We start from the raw sequence: 25,038 nt of genomic DNA, 5'->3' as shown, positions 1-25,038 counted from the left end.
TTGAAATAATAGTCTTCAAGCATCTACCCTCTCCTCTCTGCTTTACTTTTACTCTAAAGGGGAATGCCTTAGCATCTTTTCATTAAAAAGTTAGTTTAAAAAAATCGTAAAATAGTATATGGTCATGTTAAAATTTAAGCAGCATAGAAGGCTATAAAATGAAAAGTGATTCCTTCTTCCTCTGTATGTTTCTATATGGATAAAATTTCTGAAAGAACACACAAGAAACTGTTAGAAGAGAGGTTCTCTCTGGAGAGTGATCTGTTGACTTTTATTAATAAAATCTGCTGTGTTCTCAAAGTGGGGAAACTGAATTCTGGACCTGTGAGCAAGCAGCTTTTTTTTGTGTAGGCCTCTGTGAGAAGAAACTTCTAAAAGTGGTTTATGGTTTAGAACTTGGTAGGGGGCATGATAGACCTCATTGGGACAGGCTGTGGCCTCTTGTTTTTGCTTCTGACCCTGAGAAGTAACTTATCTCTTAAGACTAAGTTTCTTCAGTTTACACAATCAGATGAGAAAACCCACCCTTGCCTTTCTCTAGAGCTGTAGTAAAAATGAATGTTTCTTTTAAAGAGTCCTTGACAATAGATATGTAGCTAAGTATTACATATGGATGGAAATACCATATACATGCATGTATAGAGATGGTGTATGGGGAAGCTTTGTCATGTTCTCTCTAACCATTCCATCTCTGTGATAAACTATGGAGAGCTTTACCCAGTTGCTTAACTGTGATTCAGAATGAAATCACATTTTCAAAACTTTGCTTAATTTATTAAAATTGATCAGCGTTTTGGATCAATATTTGGGAGGTATGGAAAGAAGAGGCAGGAGACATACATAAGAAGCTTCTTGGACATATGTTGAAGATATGTGAGCAATATTCAGATTTCGCAGGGAGGAAAGTGAGTGGTACCAAGATAGTGTCCTGTACAGGGAGTCAAAATTGTCTTCTTCTGTGGCCGACCCACGATGCTTTGGGTGCTTCTGTGGCCTTCCCTTTACATGGATCTCAGCTCACCGCATAGCTTTATACACCACATAGCTCCCATACAGTGTGACTCAGGCACTTCCTTGTCATTTAATTTGTTATGACCAGAATGTTTTGAGTTTGTAATTCAAATGTGTAAAATTTTAGTTGAAAATACTCCTTTTAGGTTAGGTGGTTGCAAGTGAGATTCCCTAAAAGAAGGTAAGAAAAATGACTGATGTTAAGCTGAGAGAAATCGGAATACGGTGGTTTCCAAAATGGGCTTTTCTTTCCTTTCTTCTGAAGCCTTTCTTTCTTCTTAAAATCATGTCTGCATCCAGAAGCATAAGGATGAGAGACTTCTAACCTTTCCCTGATTTCAACCTAATTTCAAGGAGAAATAAGGGTCACACAAGGACAGTGTATTTATCAATGACCAATATCAACTAAGATACATGCATTATTCATGTGTTTTGAAATTGATTTATTGGCTAATGTAGGCACAACCGTGTTTAGCAACATCCAGAATTTACCACTGAACTTTCTTTTTAAAAGCTTTCACTTTTAAGGGATTGGGAACAAGATCTAATTGATAGAAATGGAATTTGCATGGAACTTTTCAGGAATTCAGCTTTGTGCAAAGGGCCTTGTGCAAAGGATTAATCCAAGAACACAGGCTTTTTTAGTACCTTTACGATGGTCTCCTTTCTTTGTGGCTTATTTTTGTGCTTTAAGTGTCTTTGGAAATGGGATGAGAGGAAATCAGAGAACTCTTATGAACAAGATATGAAAACACTGATCATTTACTGCCACTATTTAAAGCACACACATTTCTCTGAGCAGTGAAAGATGTCAGCGGCACTTTTGAAACAGATTAAGTATCTGTGGCTCAGCAGTAGGACAGGTTTTCAAAGAACACAACTGAGGCTAAGTATGTGACAACTGATGTGGTGTGGTAGAAAAGAGTCCCTGTGTCTGCTCCGCCTCCACCAATATCGCTTAGCTATGGAACTCTACACAGTTCAAGGCCTTTGAGGGAGGAATTTAATTTGGCTTCATAACAAAAGAAATTTAAGAGACTGAGTAGAGTAGTTTAATTATATTCCATCTTTACATACTCAGTACCTTCTGTTTTGCTTTGAAAACTGTCATGGCTAGAGAATGAAGTTAAAAATAGTCACTGCTGTTTAAAGCATATTTTACACATGTAGCTGTGTACATTCTCTTGCTTTGTGACCTGCATATAGGGATCCTTCTGGCAGTCAGACACGAAGAGTCAGTGACCCCCTTTCCTCTCCACCCCAAAGCAGTACCATGCAGAACCCAGATTTTTTTTTTTTTTTTTTTTTTTGAGACAGAGTCTCTCTCTGTTGCCCAGGCTGGAGGGCAATGGTGCAGTCTCGGCTCACTGCAATCTCCGCCTCCTGGGTTCAAGCAATTCTCCTGCCTCAGCCTCCCGAGTAGCTGGGATTACAGGCGCCGCTACCAAGCCCAGCTAATTTTTGTATTTTTAGTAGAGACTGGGTTTTTCCATGTTGGTCAGGCTGGTCTCGAACTCCTGACCTCAGGTGATCCACCCGCCTTGGCCTCCCAAAGTGGTGGGATTACAGGCGTGAGCCACTGCACCGGACCTCGGATTTTTGGCATTCTGGAATTTTGGCATGGTGGGGGTTCTGGCTGGAGGTGGAAGCATCCGTCTTGGCCCCACTGGCCTTGGGGCCAGAGCCCTGGTCCATCCCCAGGCCAAGTCCTACCAGATCAGCTGCTAAGCCTGAACAGCACTTGAGGGCAGGGTTGGTCTTCATACCTGATAATGAGAAAGTGGAAATGGCAATATAATTCCCAGTCTGTGCATAGTGGTAGTTTTAGAATTGGATGATTTAAAACAATAACAACAATAAAACAAAAGCTGAGCTTCGGTTTCAGTAAGGTTTTAAAGTGAGGTTTCTGAAGGGATTGTGGTATTTGCTTGCAACCCTGAGATTCACTATTCTGAACTATGGGTAATAAAGGGTGATTCAGGTATATTGCTTCCAACATACAGAAAAGGGTCAGAAATTACCCATGGAGAAAGGTTTCTTTCCATCTCATCTTCTATTTTACATTTAGAAGGGTTTGCGTTTGATGTTAGACCAATGTGGGGTCAAATTCTGGCTCAGCCATTGACCCTGAGTGACCTTTTAAGTTACTTAACTTTTCCCACGTTTCCTTTTCCTCATCTGTAAAATACTTCCCTTAACAATTTTGTAAAGATCAAAAGAGAGAATGCACAGTATAATCCCTCCTACACTATATGTGGTAAGACAGTTATAATCCCTCTATGTTGTATGTGTTAAAAAGTAGCTGCTGATGTTACTATTTTTAGGAGAAAGCCCATGGACTTTAAGATCAGAGAGCTTTGGTCTTGAATTTCAGCTCCTTAGATAAAGTTGCCCATCCTCTGAGATCTTCAGTTTCTGCTTCTATAAAACAGGAATGTTGTGAGAATTAAAGGAGACAGAAAAAGTCTGGTACCTTAGACCCTTTGTGAGAATTTGCCCATGTTTTCTCAGCAAGCTGCAAAGCGTAAATTGCTTTGATCATGGTTCTGAAAGGAAGAGTTGTCTCCGTCGCATTTACAAAAGGCGGAATTAGAAGTGACCAAAATTCAGTTGTTACAGGTTTGTCCTTTAGGGATGGAAATTCAGCCTCAATGATTAGTTTTGGAGAAAAGATCAGTGCCTAGTTTAAGGAAATGGTTTTTAAAGCTTCCCCTGCTTTGCTAATGAAGCAGTGACATCAAGCAGAAAAAGGGTGGTTAAAATGCAAAGTGAGAGACTGCAGCAGTGGTCACCTCTAAAGAGCTGTGATTTCCCCTATGTAGTAGTGGAGTCTCTTTCTAATGCTTTTTAAATGAAGAGGTGACTATGGGCTATCTCATAAAACAGCCCAATACCAGGATATGGAGAAAACGTGAGCATTAAGTAATCGTGCCCCAGCATTCTCATAGACTATAAAAATATTGGCTCTGAGCAAAGTAAAACACCATTCCCCCTCTGGTTGTTGGTGATCCTGGGATTGAGGGGTTAATAGCAGGATCGGTGTGGATATTTTTGGCAATAGACGTGAGAAAGCTGTGGCAAGCTTCCCTGTCAGGGTTTAGACCTGATCCCAGGTAAAGGAGGGAATCTCTCTGCCTTCTGGAGGCTTGCTTCTTGGCAGTCCTGGGTTTCGCCTTCTTCTACCTGGCAGCAGAGCCACCTGAATGTCTCTTTGTTGGGTCTGGGTGGAGCAGGAGTGCTCGAGGGAGCACTCTCCAGCCCTACCCTGGCCACCTATCCTCACTGGCTGTCGGTTTCCCGGTACTGAAAGCATCACTGACCAACACAGTGAAATGCCCCAGTGATGAAAAGCTGTCCCCCCCAACACTCCAGCTTTGGATCCTTCCTTGCCCATCAGCACTCAGGAAGCCCTTGAAAGAAGGTGAACGGAGAAAATATTGCCAGGGTTTCCCTGCAGATTGCCCGCCCCCAAACCAGCCCTCTGATTACACACACTAAGTGCCGCTATCTGTGTAAATAACCTTTTCTTCCCTGCCTCCCTTCAGCCTCCCTGCTCCCCCTCCCATGCTCTTAGGCTCTCTCGCGTGATAAATAGCCAGGCTACTGCTCAGCATGCACCAACACCTGGGAATAATCATGCAAAAATAACAGTGAGAGACTGCCGCGCGTCTGTTCTTGACATTAACTTTCCTCGGTTTGACAGGCTGCCACCACCAGCTGTTAGACTTATGGGTCTTTTTTTTCCAGTGGAGATGGCTGCTTTCCTGCTTTCCTCTTTTTTTTTGGGTTCTAATAGGTTACATCAGTGTCCTATCAAGATGACAGAAAAGAGCTTTGACGAAGAAACCATTGCTAAAACAGGCCAGTTCTCTACTCTGATATTTTATTCCAGTTGTTAGTATTATTAGACTAATAATCCCCCACTGATTTTTAAATGAGGAGTATCTGATTAGAACTATATTAATGTTTCTCCCCTCAGAAAGGGATTTGTTGTTGCCTCTTGTGAATTGCCTTTGAATGTAGCAAATACTAGCATTTGGTCCCATAGGGCCAAACCACCTATTGATTTCAGGTCTCAGATATATTTGTAATAATGATACTAATATTGACAATAGCAATAGCCCCTGTTTATTGAGTGCTACCTTCTACCAGGCCCTGAGCTAAAGTTATTTGTATGATCTTCTGTAGTAGTCACATGAGCCAGATGTTATTTCCGTTTTACAGATGAAGGCACTGATTTCCCCAGAGCGATCAAACTACTTGCTTAAGGTTTTGTAGCTAACAGTAGAGCTGGATTCCAACTCCCGATGAAGACAGATCCCTGCCCCACCCTGTCTTCCATTAACATGCTACTTTTTGCTCTCAGGCCACCATGAAAGTTCCTTTGGTTGTAGTTCTACAATTATCCTTGTAATTTTGCTATATTTGTATGATTATCTGACTAGTGTCACAGTCTTGGCCACTACACAGTCAGTCCAGAAGGGCAGGGACCTGGTCTGTTTGGGCCACTCTTGTTCTAGCAGGTTGCACGGTGCCTGGCAAACGGCAGGTGTGTAGTAATTATTGGGTGGATGCGTGATAAGAGTTGAAGTGAGCTGACTGTTAGGGCAGCAGTGCATGAGAAAAAGCTGCTACTAGAGATTAGGAGGAGGAGATTCTGTCGTAGTACGGGACTCATCAGGGCCTTCATGGTGATCCCATCATTGCCATAAAATTGTAAAATGGAGGTGGGTTAAGCCAGTTGACTGCTGCCAGATGTCAGTGTATGAAAGAAGCAGTATTTCCCCAGGCTGAGCTTCTCAAGGTTAAGCCCCCTTTCTTGTATTTTTAACATACTTTAATTGCACTTAACCATGCATTTGGAGGGGATTATAGATTTATGTTAAATATAGTAGGATATAAAAAGGAGCTTTGGAAGGTTGGGTGCAGGGTTAGGGAACTGTAATATCAGATCAGGGACTTTTAAGCCAGTGTTTACTGACCTAAGCACTATGGTGAGCATTCACTTTGCACGGATTATCTCACTGAGTCTTCACTGCAACGCTTGTGGGGGTAATTGCTATTATTACTCCCATTTCTTAGAACTAGACACTGAGTCTTAGAGAAGAGAAGCCCGGTAACTTGCTCAGGGTTCCACACAGCAAGTACTGACAGGGTCAGCATTTGAACCCAATTCTGTCTGCTAACAGAACCAGAGGTTCAAGGCCTGGTATGCTGCCTCCTCACTGAAGGGAGTCCTTGTGGAAACTGTTGCCACCCTCTGCCTTAATGACCTTCATTGGCTGAAGAAATTATGGTTCAGTGTATGGATCACTGACCTGAGAAACCAGGGTGCAGTGGAGTTGATCTTTTGTATAAGGCAAAAATAACTATTGAAAATGCTTTAAAATCCTGCTTTACATATGATACATGTGACTTCACGTTTGACACTGAGATACACAAGAGAACTGAAACCTTTTGGGGGGAAATTCTTACCTAGCAGAAAGAATTGGCCACACTCTTTGAATTACTTCCCTTCTACCCTTCTTCTGTTTCCCAGTGTATGTTGAACTCCTGTCAATTTTCTGCTTGTGGGATGCCATCATTTTATGTGTACCTAGGCTGCCACTAGAGATAGCTTATTACACTTGTACAAATATGGGCCACAGTTTTCTCTCGACTGAGTAGGTTGGGCTAGGCGACATTCTGTGATTGTTTCAGGCAGAGGGTGGAAGCACAAACTCCAGCATTCTCTGGTTGGGCAAGTCACGTGGCAAGGCTGCAGTGAAGCTCAGTTCTGTCAGTTGATGCCATGAGGAATGTGGGCCCAGGAGAGCACATTATCCAATAATTATTTTACAAAATAGGAGAAATATAAATTCTTTCCTAATTTATTAAAGTGTTGCTAAAAAAAACTGGAATGTTTTAAAAAGTAACATACCTGCCAAATAAAAACACCTCTGGGAGTGGCTGTAATCCCCACCTGCAAATCCTGTTCTTGCTGGCAACCTCTAAGGAAGAGGGGCCTATGGTAGACCACATGGGGAGACTTTGTGCTCCACCTCCTCCCCAATCCCGACATCTCACAGTGAATGGGGAGAAAGTGCGATTCTCCTCTCATTTGGTTCTCCTCTCACTGGTAGTGCTGGTCTGGTACCTATGGGAGTGGCAGTTCTGAGCCACCATGAGAAGCCGATACTACGGTGAAGAAACGAAGAAATTCACTTGTGCAAGTCAAAGATGTGAACCTCAAAACAATAGTGACTGTCAGGTTTAAGCCTTAAAAGCCTTGAATAGTCTAAAGACTATTATCACATCGGAGTGCTATTTATGATTAAGTGTATATTTATAGTCAAACTCTCTGAACCTTAGCTTTCTCATTTTAAAATGTGTTGAACTGGGCTCAAAAGTTCTTGCTACAAATATCAGTTCAACTTTCATGTTACATTTGAATTGTGTTAATGGTAACAAACACAATTAACTTACAAGTAGGCCCAGAGTACTCTGGCTTCTCCCCTCAAGGCATCCAGATTCCATAGAAATTTGAACTTGGAAATTACATAAATATGAGAGAGAGAGAGAGAGGGGTGTGTGTTTGTGTGTGTGTGTGTGTGTGTGTTTCTGCATGCAAATATATCTATAGATGGAGTTATGTTGAAATAAGGATTTAGTCTAGAAGCTGTTGTGATAGGATATGTCATCAATATTAGGCGGCTGAAAAATGCTTTGTTGTTGCTGTTGTTGTTTTTAAGAGACAGGGGCTTGCTTTGTTGCACAGGCTGTAGCGCCATGGCATGATCATAGCTCACTGCTGCCTTGAATTCTTGGGCGCAGTTGATCCTCCCACCTCAGCCTCTCGAGTATCTGGGACTACTCGCATGCCACCATGCCTGGCTAATATTTAAATTCTTTTTTATAGGGATGGGGGTCTTGCTGTGTTGCTCAGGCTGGTCTCCAACTCCCAGCCTGAAGTGATACTCCTTCTTGGAGCTCCCACAGTGTTGGGATTACAGGTGTGAGCCACTACACCTGGCCAGGAATGTGTTTTCTAGTTGAGGAAAATGGGCCTCAGAGAGGTTGAATGACTCTCCAGGGTCATAAGCTAGTTTAGAGTTGGCGCCAATCCTAGTGTTAGTATGTCTTGCCACCATAACTGTCATTGCCCCATTGTGTTCTCATCTCCAAATCAGAGAACTGATACGCTGCAAGACTCATCTCTAATTTTATTTCATTTTCCTATGCATCCTATTCAAGCTACATTTGTTCTCTTGGTATTAATGTAGGCTGTTGATCAGGTGATGTGAAGAATATTTTCAGAATAATGTTCTATTTTTTCTTTTCAATTTATACATGTGACATCGAATTGCAGTCAGTTTACAACTAACTATACAAATTAAGAAGCTGGAAAGCATGCAAAAAAAAAACCACTGGTTTATAATTTTCTTTGGTCTTTACTTTTAATTCTGGAAAGTGATTCTAATCTCAGACAGTCTTTTAGTTGTAATAAAGACTACTAGGTAGCATTGTTTTTTTTCCCCCCTTAAATTTCCTCTCTCAGAACCGCTTTGTTCATTTGTCAGCTCAGTTTTAAAATAAGAACTATCAGTGTGAACTTTGATCCACATTAAGCTACATTTACACAAAAGCATAAATCACAGTATCTGGGGTTTGGGGCTGTTAAATGCTTTTCTTTCCTGGGCTCTGTGATCAAGAATGCAGAACAATAAAAAGCATGGAGCAAAGGAAGTTTTATGGCAGCTTTGAGAACAGGAAATTAAGTTTTTTTAACATGCAGATGGGTGAAAGGCTGTTCTGTTGCATCTTGGATCACTCAGGCAAGTGAACGTCAGTTTATCATTTTAGTGAAATGCAAACTGTAGAAATAGTTCCTACAGTCATATGAACAAGGAGCCCACACAGATGACTGCTTCAGCTGTTTAACTAGGAGCACACTTCCTCATATGACTCTTGAAATACACTCTTTTTGTTTTGTTTCTTTTCAAAAAAAAAAAACCAAAACCCAACAAAGACTATATACTATTACGCCTGTAGCCAAGTGGCTACAAAAGATAACTTACAGTGGATAACTGGGAATCTATGAACAGCAGAATAAGATAACATTTTACCAGAATGATCTTCGATGCGCCCTTTTTACATATAGGATTTGTTAGCCCAACTGATAATACATGCAAGGTGTCATCCCTTAAATGTAGGCCGTTTCTATGTGCAACACGAAGACATAGGTAATCTGGAGTCTTGGTACAAATGGGCTTTGTGTGTGGCATTTTCACAACCAATAATCAGGGTCAAAGCTATCTGTAGCAGTCCTAGCAGTTGTTACAATGGGCCAAATGAATGTACTGTTTAGTACATGCATAGCCTTTGGTTTCATTATGGCCAGACTTTTAAACTTTTTGTGATGAAGAACTCTTTTGCTGCTCTCCTGGGGATAGCGGTGCAAAGGGGATGCCATTGCACCACAAGATCTTGTAGTTGGCTGCGATTTACATTTCCTGTGTTTAGAGAGGTGGTGACTGAGCCTTAATCAAACTCATTAGGGATCTTTACCAGTTTAACCACGGAAGAATTTGTGCATTGGAAAAACTCAAGTTATGTTGATGTTGGGCACATGCATTTATCTCCCCCCTTATGTGAATTCTGCTAAACTTTGCAATAGAATGCTTAATTAGGAGTTGATGCTTAATACATGCTAACAATATCCAGTTTTTGTGTTTCGGTGTAGATTGTAAAGTTTATATATTTATATATTCAGCAAAGCTAATATATTTTAGTAGTGATTTAATTCATTATGGTTTATAAAGTTCTTTGAAAACAATTTTATTTCATCTCTTATACTTAAATTTTTAGTGTTTACTCGAGTTTCTCCTTTGGAAAATGTTATAATTTTTAAAGTGAGATTTCATTACATGTGAGAAGTAGCCTTAATTTTGCAAAACATGTTTCATTCACGTCTGCTGAGGCTAACGGTTGTCCAATGATGAATTTAGAAGGAGAAGGACACTGAAGGCCTGCTTATGATTCAGGGAGCTAGCGCTCTCATGTTTAGCTTATTTGGCATGAAAAAACAAAATGCTCATTTCTATTCTACTTTATATTTTGGCACCATTAAAACACTCAAAGCATATTATAATTGCAAATGGAATTTGGAATGGTGATATATTCTAGAAGTGATATAAGCAAATTGCATTAAAAGGAATTCACGGAATGCAGCACTACTGCAGTAAGCCTGTCTGTCTTTCAGGTTGACCCCCTGTTTACAGTGCCAGCGCCACCACCGCCGATTTCCAGCAGTCTCACGCCTCAGATTCTACCCTCCTACTTTTCCCCATCTTCATCCAATATTGCAGCACCGGTTGAACAGCTTTTGGTTCGGACTCGTTCTGTGGGTGTCAATACATGTGAAGTTGGAGTAGTGACAGAGCCAGAGTGTCTTGGGCCCTGTGAACCTGGGACCAGTGTGAATTTGGAAGGGATCGTGTGGCATGAAACAGAAGAAGGTAAATACAATTTATTTTTATATATTTCCGCATGCCCTCTTCCCCATGATGTATTTATGTCCACCTGTGAGGAGAATTTTTGCGGTATTCAAAGAGGAATGGAAAGTGCTTTTTATTTCCGCTCTCTGGATTTGTGTTGGAAGTAAGAACCATGTTTGTCTTCTTGTGCATGGCTGCTTTTAAATTGCAGATGAGTCGGGTGTTTCTAAAAGTGATTCTCCTCTTTAAGTGCTAACATGGAAGGACTGAGAAGCAGGTGAGGGTTTACTCTTCCCCTAAAAGGTACTGTGGAAATTAGGAAGGGAGATAGATCTCAAGTTTATTTAATTCTTAGGGTGCCAACCAATGTGTCTGTCTTCACATGGTTGTTTCTGTGTTGTAGAGGCTTATATTTACTTTCTGAATTGAGCCAAGGTTCTTGCACATAGTGAGGATCATTGTCATGATGTGGCTGTGGCCAGCTGGTGCTCAGAAGTAATGAGGCCAGGGCCAAAGACTTAAGCCCTAGTAAGCCAGTCACTTCTCTTCTATGGCCAGAGACGTAAAACCTTTTCTGTTCCTTAACTCGGCAAGCCATTTGGCAAATGCAATCCATTAGCCACAAGAGAAACAAGGTTCAAAGGAAATGGATCAGGATTAATCTATCATTGCTATTGGAATATAAATCAGAGCATATGACATGCTGATAGTGGATCCAAATCATGGTTGACCATGTCTCATAGCCCATGACCACCAGGTATGAAGTGTTTCATATGGCCAGTGTCACTAACAAGCCAACCAATAATTGAAAACTAACTACCAAGAAGAGCTGTAGTGCTCCATTGGGGAATGAGTAGAGTAGAAGAGATAAGGAAGAAGCATGCTCCAGGGTGCTTCAGAGTGGACCAGGGAACAAAGAAAAATGAAGGGGTGGGGGAACTTTTTTTTCTCTGTAAGTTAGATCGGTCAAAGATAAGGGAGATGACAGTTGTTGATATCATGGTCATTTGCCAGAGGAGTAAGGGCAGGATGAGGGTAACAAGAAGGGTCTGAGACTCACAATTATTCATCAGATTCCTCTGAATCAAGGGAGAAAAATTGAGTGCCGAAACTCAAACGGAGAAGGTGAAATGTATTCAAAAGTGGCTGAGTGGATGGGGAATATTGAGGGTAATTGCTGGGCAAGAAGTAGTTGAGAAAAAATAGTTAAGGATAGTGACAAACTGGGAAATGAAAGAAGAAGATAAAAATAAATGAAAATCAGATGACAAGTGTTGAGTATAATTCTTAAAAGGTAGAAAACAGCTCAAGCTGTTTCAAGGTAGAAAACAAAGGTTCTTAGAGAACTCTGAATTCTACATATTACATTAAATATACTCTTGTAGGATATGTTTCGTAATTAAATAAAAATATTTGTAGATAGCACTGGTAAGTATAAATAAAGACAATACACAAGAAAGAATCAGAGAAAAGGACTGAAAGTAGCTATGGTCAGCTTTTGTTTGCTCAGAGGGAAGTGATTAAAATTTACTTTTTTGACTTTAGACATTTTTGAGTTTTGGGTCTCTTCTTTCATTTTGTACTTTTAATTTGGGTTTTTCAGATCTTCTGGGAAGCCATTTGAAACTATACTGTGGAACCACATTGGGAGGAACTGATGTAGGAGGAGCCAGAATTTGTCTCATCTTGCTTGTCTGTTCAGCCACCCTCCAGTACAAGGGGTCCCATGTGGGGAGCAAGCTTCTATCATGTTATTCTCTTGGGTTGTGCAGTTTGCCTTCCCTTAGATTTTCTCTAAGGGAAATGGTGGATAAGGCTTTCAGACTGACACTCAGTGTGAAAAGTATAAAAAAGTATTCAAGATCTTAATAAGGTCACAGTGAATTTGTTTAGGTGCACATTTTCAGGAACAGAAAAATATTTGGAAAGTGTAAGGGTAATTTCCCTAAACTTGAACATCAGATTTTTTTGTACTTGGATAATTTCCTCATTAGGGTGAAATGCTGTCTTCCCATTTCTTAGCTATGACTTAGCACTCCCATCAGTTTATTGCTTGTCATGATTTTATTTATTCAAGTGTGGAGTAGGACTAAGTCCCTGCAGTGTGACCTCACTGGGTGGTAGATGTTGTAAAATTAGCCACAGACTTTCTGGAACAGCTGTAAAGCTTGGGTTATTTTTCACTTTGCTTAGAAGTCTGCTTAGTTTTGACTTTTAACCTTAGCCTCTTCTCAAAGATAAGATTATTTAGGAAAAAAATCTGGGTTTAAAAACTATAGCAGTACATAAGTTGATGTGGAATTCTGGGCATATGCTTAAAGAGCTGTAAGATATTATTACTGTTATTATTATTTGATAGTGATATACATAAAGCCTCACCAGTTCCACTCTGTTCTCTGAAAAACTGGTCTCCTGAGTCCAACTGCTTTTATACGTGCTCTGTTCCATCCATTTCTGTGGATATCTTTGTACATTCGTACAGCGGACTGATAGCTTTAGAAGGTTTTCAGGCTGTTGGCAGCTCCAGCCTTCTCTTTACTGCCTCACATTTTCCAGGATTTGGAATGTGTGGATGTTTACTGTGGTGACAAGAAGGAGCTGGAGCTGTTAATAGAGTTATTCTTGCTGAATAAACTAAACTTCTGACCTCCAAAGAATTTAAGAACTCGCCTTAGTAAAGGCCTGGGTCATAAGATGTATGTTTAATGTGCAACCATTTGCAAGAGCGTTCCATTTGCATTTTTCTCACTATAGTGTGTTTAAAGCTCTTGTACCAATTTAAAAATTAAACCCACTTGACCATTAATTTTTTCCTTTTGGGAGAAACAAAGAGAGACGCAGAACAAACACATTGGGAGCCAGTTATTTGGCAGAGCTGAAAGAGAGGGATTCCAGGAGAAGGGGAGGGGAGAGTAAGCTACAATAGTTTTGTAGTATGAGGTTTCACTAACAAAGAGCTTCAAGTTGAGCATTTATAAAACTGTCAGGTGCCTTTGACTAATGTCCTGTAGATGGAGTTGAATAAAACCCCGTCCCTGGTATTTTCACTTGGAGAGTATTGTGTAACTGGTAGTGTTTTCCACAAACCTAATTTGTTACGTGCGTTCATATGTCTGTGAAGGTCATATATGTGTGTGTGTTTTAAGATCCTAGAATTTTAAGAGTTCATGTCTGCACTCTTTGGGGGGAATATTGAATATTACTGTGATTTATTTGGATGGTTGGGAATCGCAAGACTGGACTAGGAGGATCCCCATTCAATACTTAATTGTTTCTTGTGTTTGGAGTTTCTCATTAGAGGAGGATTCTTTTAGTCAGTCTTTCCCCTAGTGTTACTGCCAGTACATGAAGTACTGGTTGTCTAAGAACCAAGTTGTGCTCAGGAATAAAGTGTTACTAGTGAAGTTCCCTCTGGAAAAAATTAATGGGTTTCAGATCATGCCTAATAGGAGAGAAAACTATTACTGCATTTGGATGTTTGGTAATTCTACTCTGATCTTTTTTCTTTAAGGTAAATGCATAGGACCAATGATGTATGGTACAAAATTACTCACAGATGTTGGAAAGAATTTCCTTAGCATTTATTCCTTCCATTTGGGACACACATGCCTCTGTATAGTCATTTGTTTGAAAATTTGCTCTTTAAAAAAAAATAACAAAACAAACCAGAAAAAACATGGTGTATATAGCAATATGTGTAAATACATATGTGCTGAACTTGGCTTTTTAGCCTTTATGAATGTATTTCCTTTTGATTTTTATTGAATCATGTTTCTTATTGGCTTTTTTTTTTTTTTTTTGGCCTTACCTGAGAACATACTTGGTTTAGCTGCATCTGTCGCCGTTATTACGACCGTTAGTTACTACTGCTCTGCCACTCTATCATTCACGACGCTTTCACTTTCTTACTGGTTAAGTAAAGCCATGAAGAAAAGAAAGTGAGAGAAAGAAAAGTGGTACTTGCCAAAGACGGTTCTCGGTGCTGTGCCTTTGAATCACCTTGGGAGCTTTTAAAACCCACTGAGCCCAGGCACCACCCCAGGCATTTGTTTAGTCTGGGTTGGCATTTTGGTCTGGTTTGGTATTGGTGTTTTGTCAAAGCTCCCTAGGTGATTCTAATGTGCAAACAAGGTTGAGAACCACTGTCTCATGGCAAAGAGTTGATGTCTTAGCCCTTTGCAAGTTCCTTGACCTTTTCCCTGTAAGGAAGACACATGTATTATTGCTTCACTTTCCCAGGTATAAAATGGACATAGGGACACCCGTCCTGCTTACCTCACAGAGCAGATAGTGTCTATCAAGATGCTATGGCAGGTGAGCAGGGTTGTTTAATCACTGTGCTGATGAGGAAGAGGGTCTGGCTTTGCTCCTCAACATGAACTCCACAGAGGATTTAAGAGGCTTAACAAACAACTGGTAGTACCACTCTTCCTAATTTATTGATATGGGAAGAGTGGACCCTACTGTTGATTTCTCAAGTGAGTCCAATGCAATACTTCTATTTCTGTGTGGCCTCTGCTGAATTATTTTTTAGATGACTCAGAACCCCATAGTATTAAGGAAAGTTGTTAATGTAGCAAATATAGAATGTGCTCAGAGAATCAGAGTTTTTGGGGGGCAATGAAAATACAAAGGGCAACTTATGATAGTGACTATCCTTTTAATGAGAAGACTCAGCACCTGGTGTGAGAGAACGAATGCTTGTTTGTATGAGGACCTTCTTCACCTGATGCATTTTTCAAGGAAGGAAACTGATTTTGGGAATCAATGTTTTCAGGGTAGTTAATTGGAGAAAGAAATGATTCTCTCTCTCTCTTTTTTTCCTTTTTTTTTTTTCTTGAGATGGAGTTTCACTCTTGTTGCCCAGGCTGGAGTGCAGTGGCATGATCTTTGCCCACTGCAACCTCCACCTCCCGGGTTCAAGCAATTCTCCTGCCTCAGCCTCCTGAGTAGCTGGGATTACAGGCATGTGCCACCACACCTCGATAATTTTTGTATTTTTAGTAGAGACGGGGTTTCTCCATGTTGGTCAGGCTGGTCTCGAACTCCTGACCTCAGGTGATCCACCCGCCTTGGCCTCCCAAAGTGCTGGGATTACTGGCGTGAGCCACCCCGCCCGGCCAAAATGATTCTCTTTTAAATCACCAGAGATGTTCTAAAATTCTTCTGCTTCTCCTATATCTCCAAGGTCATAAAGATGATAGTATTTAAATGTGCAATGTAGGAGGAGGTTCAAACTAATTCTTTTTTTTTTTTGAGACAGGGTCTCAGTTCATCGCTCAGGCTGGAGTGCAGTTGTTGTGATCATGGCTCACTATAGCCTTGATCTCCTGGGCTCAGGTGGTCCTCCCACCTCAGCCTCCCGAATAGCTGGGACCACAGGTGCATACCACCACACCCAGCTCATTTTTTTTTGTATTTTTTGTAGACACGAGGTTTTGCCATGTTGCCCATGCTAGTCTCGAACCCCTGGGCTCAAGCAATCCACCTGCCTTGGCCTCCCAAAGTGCTGGGATTATAGTGAGGTATCTCACTCAGCCTCAAGCTAGTTAATTAAAAGGCAAATGATCCTATGTAATGGAAAATGAATCTGTGGTATTGTTATTCTCATTCTGCAGTATTTACTTGCCAATCTTACTACTGAAAATAGAACTTTTCTTTTGAAATTCTGATTAATTTGAGGCGAGATTAAACATTAATCCAGGCTTACTTTGTATTTTCAGTAACAGCATGGAGTTGGTACAGTACTTTACAGAGTGAAATATTATTTATTGAGGTATATCATAGTGACTTTATCAATTCAACTTTGACTCTCAAGAGGAATAAGATGTCTGTATTTCGTTACCCCTATCCAAGTCAGTGGCGATTATAACAGTGCGGTAATGGGGAACTTGAGATGTCTAGTGGGCATGCTTCTTATGACTCCTGCGCTAAATGGAGATAAATCAGCCCCCAATATGTGAGTTGGGCAGGTGAGCATGGTTGTTTAATTACCATGCTAATGAGAAAAAGGACCAAGTGGTGAGCCTCAACATCAACTCTACAGAAGTTCTGAGGGGCTGGAAGAACTAGTAGTTAGTGCCACTCTGTATTGGCTGTGAACTTCCCCCTCGGCTTCCTGGGCCATCTTGCCGTGGAAGTTGTGAGTGAAAGTGTGGATGGTTCCCGTCATTCTGAGCAAACTGTCGCAAGGACAGAAAACCAAACACCGCATGTTCTCACTCATGGGTGGGAATTGAACAATGAGGGCACTTGGACACAGGATGGGGAACATCACACACCCAGGCCTGTCATGGGGTGGGGGAGGGGGGAGGGATAGCATTAGGAGATATACCTAATGTAAATGACGAGTTAATGGGTGCAGCACGCCAACATGGCACATGTATACATATGTAACAAACTGGCAGGTTGTGCACATGTACCCTAGAACTTAAAGTATAATAATAAAAAAAGAAGGTGTGGATGGTTCCTTGAGGTTCGTCACCATTGTCAACAGAGCAGCGCAGGGTAGCAGTGCACTTCTGAAGTACACAAGTGCTACCCACTTTCACATGGAAAAGGCAACCCAAATAGTGAATCAAATCTGTATATTTACTGGACCATATACCATCTTAGTTACCTCTATTCTGAGTACAGTGATGAAAAAAAATTTTTTTAGTAAAAATAAAATTGAATTAAGGATACATAATAAACAACAAAACTCATCAGGGTATTTTCATTTTAAGATTAATGAGGGCCGGGCGCAGTGGCTCAAGCCTGTAATACCAGCAATTTGGGAGGCCGAGGAGGGCGGATCAGGAGGTCAGGAGATAGAGACCATCCTGGCTAACACGGTGAAACCCAGTCTCTACTAAAAATACAAAAAAAAAAAAAAAAAAAAAATTAGCCGAGCGTGGTGGCGGGCGCCTGTAGTCCCAGCTACTCAGGAGGCTGAGGCAGGAGAATGGCGTGAACCCGGGAGGCGGAGCTTGCAGTGAGCCGAGATCGCACCACTGCACTCTAGCCTGGGCAACAGAGCGAGACTCTCTCTCTCAAAAAAAAAAAAAAAAAAAGATTAATGAAATGTTACCAGCTTCACAGAAAAATAGCGAAGGTAAAAAAAAATGGAAGACAGGTCTTCACATAGGCGTACAATAGACAGTCAACAAAGGCGTACTGAATGGAGAGAAAGGAAGGGGTTGTCCGGGGTTTTGTGCCATTTTCCTGGATTTGCTTTACTCTTGGACCTACTTGTTTTATGCTTTCCTGATGAGGGAATGCAGCCAAATTTGGATATGATGAGTGATTGTGTATTTTGTTGGAAAGCAACAACATAGACCGTCACTTTAACTCTTGTCAATGTGAAAAATAAGCTGCTGTTGAGTAGGATTCAGTTTAATGTTTTTAGATCAAATATTTGTTTTTTGGTGTCATTTGTGTATATATTTTCATAGTGACATTAGGTGCTAAGTAATGAACCAATAGGTTTAAAACTCACTGTGTAAAGACGTTGTTACCTCTTTTTTTGTGTTGGTTGATATTGTAGCCAGGTTTATTCTTATATGTGAATATATAATGGAAAACTTTAAAACTTTTTTTCTTAGGACTTAGTTATAGTAAAAGATGTAAGCGCTATCTTGTAATATTTGTGTGTATATGTGGTATTGTTCTGCTTTTTAATCTTCTTCCTGTAAAGAAGGAATTAGTAAGAAAATCTTGAGCGTCTTAATATAGTGACTGAGCTGAAGATGTATTTTCTAATTACAAAATGGAGATGGTCTCATTGGCTGCAAAGAATAGCTTGTAATCATAGGTAGGCATTTGATTAAAGTATTCCACTGACATTTTAAAAATAAGTTCTCACAGCAGCTTTATTGAGATATAATTCACATAACTTAAAATCTACGTACTTAAGGTGTATAATTCAGTGTTTTTTTCTGTGTGTATTCAGAGGTGTACCACCATCACCGCAATTCATTTCAGAACATTTTTTATCACCCTAGAGGAAACCCTGTAACCCTCAACAGTCATTACCACTTACTCCAATCCCCCCATTTTGTTGACTTTTACATCATTGTCCTTGATTCTTTGTTGTTTTTATGTGTAAACACGTATGTTTTGTAGACAATAGAAGGGACTAGCTTGTTGAGTACTTACTTTGTGCCAGGCATTGTGCTAGGCATGCTTGTCAGGTCATGATTTCCTTTAATCCTCAGAAAAAAAGCCAAAATAAGCCCACTGTCGTTATCTATATTTTAATAAAGGAGACTTAGAAAGGGATTCATCTGTGCCAGGCAGCACACCTGGCAAGTGGGGAAGAGTCTGAATTTGAACACACTGTGGTTGGACTTTCAGAGCCCTTGCTCTTCATGCAATCCCTGGGTGTTCTGGATTTCTGTCTACCCCTTCACAAAAGTTCCTGTCTATTTTACAAAGTGCTCTTTGGAAAGGGAGTCAAATGTGATGTAATAACTGGAGTTTATTTTTAAACATGGAATGATAGGAATTTCTTTATAATTCTAGCATCTGATTTTGGCAGTAGTATTTGAATCAGCTTCAGCTGGGTTGATGTATACAAACCATCATTTTCAGCCCCACTATGCTGCGAGCTTCTTAAGTGCACAAATTCCATCTGTTTTGTTCACTGTTGGATCCCCAGCGCCTGGCACAGAGTAAGTGCGCCATACATATTTGTTGAATGTTGAATAAATTCGTGGAATAAAGTGATATGGTCTTGATACCTGTTTGAGTAGTGTAGCTTTCTAGTCAGGAATACTTTACTTTTAAATTAAGTTTGGTCTAGACAATTGAAAATAGAGAAATCTACTTTGTCACTGATTTTTAAAAATCCATTATAAAATCTCATTACATTTTATTATATTTCAGCTTCCAACCTTGTTATTGTAAGATTAATCTGCACAAGGAAGGAGGAACAAAATATTTGACATACTTTTTCCCTCAAATCATTCATATCCTCAATACGGTTTTTATTTTTCAATTATAAAAGGAATACATGCCATTTTAGGAGATTTGGGAAGAAAAGTAAAAATGTACATGGGAAAAAACTCTATAATCTCACAATTTAGGTGACCACTTAATATGTTAGTTCATTTTCTTGATTTTTTTTTTTTATTCTTAACCATAGGTACCGTGTTGTACTGCAGATCTCTAGAACTTAGTTATCTTGAACAACTAAAACTTTATACCTATTGAGCAGCAATTTCCCCTTTTTCCCACCGACAGTTGATGGTAACCACCATTCCACTCTGCTTCTGCCTTGGCCAACTACTTTAGATACATCATATATGTGTAATAATTATGTGACTGGCTCATTTCACTTGACGTAATATCCTTAAGGCTCATGCATGGTGTCACATATGATAGGATGTCCTTTTGACTTGCTGAGTAATATTCCAGTGTGTGTATATTCCGCATTTTCTTTATTCACCCATTGATGGACACTTAGGTTGCTTTCATATGTTGGCTATTGTGAATAATGCTGTGATGAACATGAGAATACAGACATCTCTTCAAGATCCTGATTTCAGTTTGGATAAATAACCCAGAAGTGGAATTGTTATCTTTTGATTTTTTAAATAATGGCTATCCTAACAGGTATGAGATGGTGTCTCATGGTTTTGATTGCATTTCCTTTGTGGATAGTGATGCTGAGCACTGAGCATCTTCACACATACTTGTTGGCCATTTGTGTGTCTCCTCTGGAGAAAAGTCTATTCAAGGGTTCCCCCAGCCCTCACCTTTTTGTTTGTTTGTTTGTTTTTGTTTTTTAAATAAAAGAGACAGGGTCCTGCTATGTCACCCAGCCTGGAGTGCAGCCTCAAACTCCTGGGCTCAAGTGATCCTTCTGCCTCAGTCTCCCAAGTAGCTGGGATGGGCCTACAGATGTGTGCCACCATACCTGGCTGAGACGGGGGTCTCACTATGTTGTGCGGGTTGGTGTTGAACTCCTGGCCTCGAGTGATCCTACCATCTTGGCCTCTTGAATTCCTGGGATTATAGCAAATAACAAATAACCCAATGAAAAATTGTGTAAAAAAAATTGTGTAAAAAATTTTGCACACTTTTCATTATTTGTGTGTGTGTGTGTGTGTGTGTTTCTGTTGCTTTGAAGGAGTCCCTGTTTTGGATATTAACCTTTTGTCAGAAACAGAGTTTATAAATATTTTTCCATTCTTTTTCCTTTTACTCTGTTAATTGTTTCCTTTACTCTGTGGAATCTTTTTAGTTACATGTTACTTGTTAGTTACTTGGCGATTTTTGCTTTTGTTGCCTTTGTCTTAGTGTCTTTAGTTCAGATCATTCAGTGGATAAGGTTTTTTTTGTTTGTGTTTTTGTAGAGATGGGGTCTCAGCATGTTGCCCAGGCTGGTCTTCAACTCCTGGGTTCAAGCGATCTTCCTGCCTTGGCCTCCCAAAGTGCTGGAATTACAGGCATGAACCACTGTGTCCGACCTGGATACACCTTTTTAAAAGGCTGTTTTGTAAGAGCAGTTTTAGGTTCACAGAAAAATCGAGAAGAAGGCACAAAAATTTCCCATGTATCCCTTGCCCCTACACATGCATAGCCTCTCCATTATCAACATTCCCCACTAGAGTGGTACATGTGTTACAATTGATGAATCTAATTGACACACCATCACCCAAAGCTCCTAGTTTATATTAGGGTTTGCCCATGGTGTGATACAATCAGTGAGTTTAGATAAATGTATAATAAGCTGTATTCACTATGTAGTTTCATACAGAGTATTTGCACTGCCCTAAAAATCTTCTGTGCTCCACTTACTCATCTCTCCTTCCCCCATCCCTAGCAACTACTGATCTTTTTATTGTCTCCATTGTTTTGCTCTTCCTAAAGATGACATATTGTTGGAATCATACTGTCTGTAGCCTTTTTCAGATTGGCTTCTTTTAGTTAGCAATATGCATTTAAGTTTCTTCCATGTCTTTTCGTGGCTCAATAACTCAATGCTTGTGAGTACTGAATATTATTTCATTGAGTCTGGATGTATCATGGTTTATTTGTCCATTCACTCCTGAAGGACATCTTGGTAACTTCCAACGTTGGCAATTATTAATAAAGCTGCTGTAAACATCCATTTGTAGGTTTTTGTGTGGACATAAAGTTTTTAACTGCTTTGGGTAAATACCAGGGAGTGCAATTGCAGGATCATCTGGTAAGAGTATGTTTAGTTTTGTAAGAACCTGCCAGACTGTTTTTTGGAAAAGTGGCAATACTGTTTGGCATTCCCACCAGAAATGAATGAGAGTTCATTTGGTGTTGTCAGTGTTGTGGATTTTGACCATTCTAATAGGTGTGTAGTGGTATCTCATTGTTTTAATGTGAACTTTCTTGACAATTTAAGATGTGGAGCCTCTTTGCTGGTACTTACCAGCCATCTGTATATCTTTTTTGATGAGCTGACTGTTAAGGTTTTTGGCCCATTTTTCTTACAGAGTTGTTTTCTTATTATTGGATTTGAAAAGGTCTTTGAATATTTTGGAAACTAGTTCTTCAGTTCTTTCTCTCTCTCTGTTTTTTTTTTTTTTTTTTTTTTTTTTTTGAGGGACGAGGTCTTACTCTGGTCTTAAACTCTGTCACCTACGCTGGATTGCAGTGGTGTGATCATAGCACATTGCAGCCTTGAACTTTTTGACTGAAGCCATACTCCCTTCTCAGCCTCCTGAGTAGCTGGGACTACAGGTGGTGTGTACCACCACACCTGGCTAATTAAAAAAAATTTTATTTTAGAGACAGGGTCTTGCTCAGTTGCCCAAACTGGAGTGCAGTAGTACAATCATATCAAGCACATCGCAAGCATATCACTGTAACCTTGAACTCTTGGGCTCAAGTGATCCTCCCATCTTGGCCTCTCAAAGCACTGGATTATGGGCATGACCCAGTATGCCTGGTCTTTAGCTTTTCTCATATACATCTTATATGTATTTCTTTTACATTTATACTACCTGAGTATTTCACCTTTTTCATTGCTAATGTAAATATTACTGTGTTTTTAATTTCAAATTCTACTTATTATTGGTGTATAGGAAATTGATTGACTTTTGTATATTAACCTTATATCCTGCATCCTTGCTATAATTTCTTAGTAGTTCTAGGTAGATACACTTTTAAATGTTGCCTTCTTTTAATCTTAACATTAAAACACAAGCATTTCTGATGTTATGAAAACACTTTCTAGGAAGCATTTTTTAAAATATCAAATATTCCATGGAATGGACACACCAAAGATTAATTTAGTTTAAATTCCATTAACAATGGATATTTACATTGCGTTCAACTTCTTAGATAAATATAAATAGCATTACATAGTATATCTTTGTGTATGAAGTTTTTTTGCTTTGTCTTATGAATTTGGAATTTTTATGCTGGGATCAATTTTCAGGAAACTGAATTGCTGAGTTGAAGTATACAAACATTTCTAATGTAGTAGAAACACATATTGCCTAACTGCTTCCCCTAAGAGTTGTACCAGTTTATATTTCCCGGATGAGAGTGCGCATCTCAGTTATCCTTTCCAACTTTGGACTTGCTGACATTTTGATGACAAAGGGATGAAGTTGTAAGTCAAATGTGTAGCTCTCAATGTTCATATCCAGGGTCCTACCCTAGGTAGAAAGGGAATGAGACTTTCTCCTTATAGTAAAAATCAAAATTGTTCAGCAGGAGGAAGCAAGAGTGCAAGTGATGCTCCCAAGAGACCACACGGCTGGGCTCTGCCTCAATGGAGGGCTTTGCTCTGGATGACAGAAAGGTTGGGATTTAACTTCTGCTTGTGTCTAGAATGACTCTTACAGCTCTTTTTCTCCCAAGTGAAGGAAGTTAAAAGACACTTTTAAATATGAAGAATTCAAACACTCAAGGGAGAAAATTAGTCTGTCAAACATCCATTCTGAACTGGAAGGAATCTGATTTACTTTTGTTGCTGTCTCTGCAAACATTTTTCTTTTGGATTCTGCTTTTTCGGAATAAAGAAGGATGAAGGACAGGATTTTCTAGAAAACATTTTGCGTCTCATGATTTGTTTATAATATATAATGTGTCACTTGATGCATGCAGTGTGCAGTTTTCCCTGGCATGCCCAAGTGCTGTCCTGCCCCCTGCTACTTTTATTTCCTCTTGTAGTCTCTCTTCCCTTGTCTTCTTCTGTATATAACTACAGCAGGAGGAAGAACCATCAAGGTAGTTTTTAAAAGTAGTATCTACGAAAGCATTCCTATATGCCCTTCTGGGGCCTTTCTGATCTCAAGTAAGTTTGGCTGGTATTTTCCTGGCAAAAGAAAAATGAACTATAATATGACAGAAGTCATATCATGGATTTTCAAAAGCTGTCCTCAACAAAGAAAGTAAAGGGAATTCGGCTCGTGGGCACAATTGCAGGGTATCTAGCGAAGTCTGACAGAACCCAGTCAGGAGACCTAAGAAGGTTAAAAAAGTGCTGTGAGGCAGGCAAGGTGCTTACTGCTCATTTGATAATTTCTTGGAATTGAATAGTAAATTGAGCATTTATTATATGCATACACATTATACCCATAGATATTCATTCATAATTAAGTCTTCAGACTCAATATATATATTTGAGACTGTTTCACAGTATTTGAGTCCTTGGGTGTCAGAAATGTGGCTGTTTCCTTTATGTGACACAAGACACATTTGATGTGTCTGAACAATTAAACACTTTTGCCTGGAGAACCTTCTGTTGCTCTGTCAACACCATCTAGTTAGCATTTTCTCATTTACGGAGATGAGTCCCATAATTAGGCCCATTATTCTTATGGAAAAACTGAGATACAGACCATCCAAAGAAAATGACTGTGAGAAGTATGTTCTTTCTGGATTTCTAGTTTTATCTAATATTGTTAGTCTTTCCTAGTTTTGAGTCTGTTTATGTATGTATGAATATAACTAGCTATTTAAAAAATATGCTGTGAGGGAAATAAATAAACATTTGCTTGTCCGTTTGAGGTTTTGACTGAAATGTGGAAACTTAATTCAGCTTATTAAGTGAAATGTTTTTAAAATTTGATATTCACCAAATATTTTTACAAAAACACCCCAAGTGTAGTTTCCAACTATATATTTCATAACAAGGAAAAAAAGTTGCCCACTACTTCCTGTGCCTCAGAGAGTCAATGCCTTGTATTCTTCTGGCCCAGTGGGCAGTTTTGATCCTGCCAGCTCTTCGAGGACTTACTTGTACCTTTGCACAGTTTGTATATTGTCTTGTAGATGTCTTCCTCATATCCATGTTGACAGACAACTTTTGAAGTAACTCAAGTTGACAGAGCTGACTGAGAACATTTAATGTGTCTTATTTCACTTGAGCAGCAGCAGAGGCCAACTTGTTTAAAGAGAACCTGCAAAAGCTGCTTTCCACTCTTTTCCTCAGCTTCATGAGAAGACCTAGTCACTTTTCAGAATACAAAAAGCCAGCCAGTTCCAGACAGTGCACACAGCGCACATATAAAATTATTTATTGTCCAGACAAACATGTGTGGGTGGGTACCAGAAACACAGAAGTACCACAACTGGGACT

The 25,038-nt window shown here is 39.8% G+C and overlaps 1 protein-coding gene across 5 annotated transcripts in view; it reads left to right on the top strand.

The window, feature by feature from the left end:
* ZNF608 (zinc finger protein 608) overlaps positions 1-25,038 on the top strand; it is a 112,019-nt gene that overhangs the window by 37,416 nt on the left and 49,565 nt on the right. For all 5 annotated transcript variants that reach the window (XM_055385911.2, XM_063706734.1, XM_019028432.4 and 2 more), the window contains one exon: positions 10,253-10,508. In XM_055385911.2, the coding sequence (XP_055241886.1) occupies positions 10,253-10,508 (256 nt within the window). The remainder of the gene's footprint in view (positions 1-10,252; positions 10,509-25,038) is intronic.

This window comes from Gorilla gorilla, chromosome 4 (assembly GCF_029281585.2).
Source record: "Gorilla gorilla gorilla isolate KB3781 chromosome 4, NHGRI_mGorGor1-v2.1_pri, whole genome shotgun sequence".
Lineage (NCBI taxonomy): Eukaryota > Metazoa > Chordata > Mammalia > Primates > Hominidae > Gorilla > Gorilla gorilla.
This window is presented reverse-complemented; position numbering and strand designations above follow the sequence as displayed.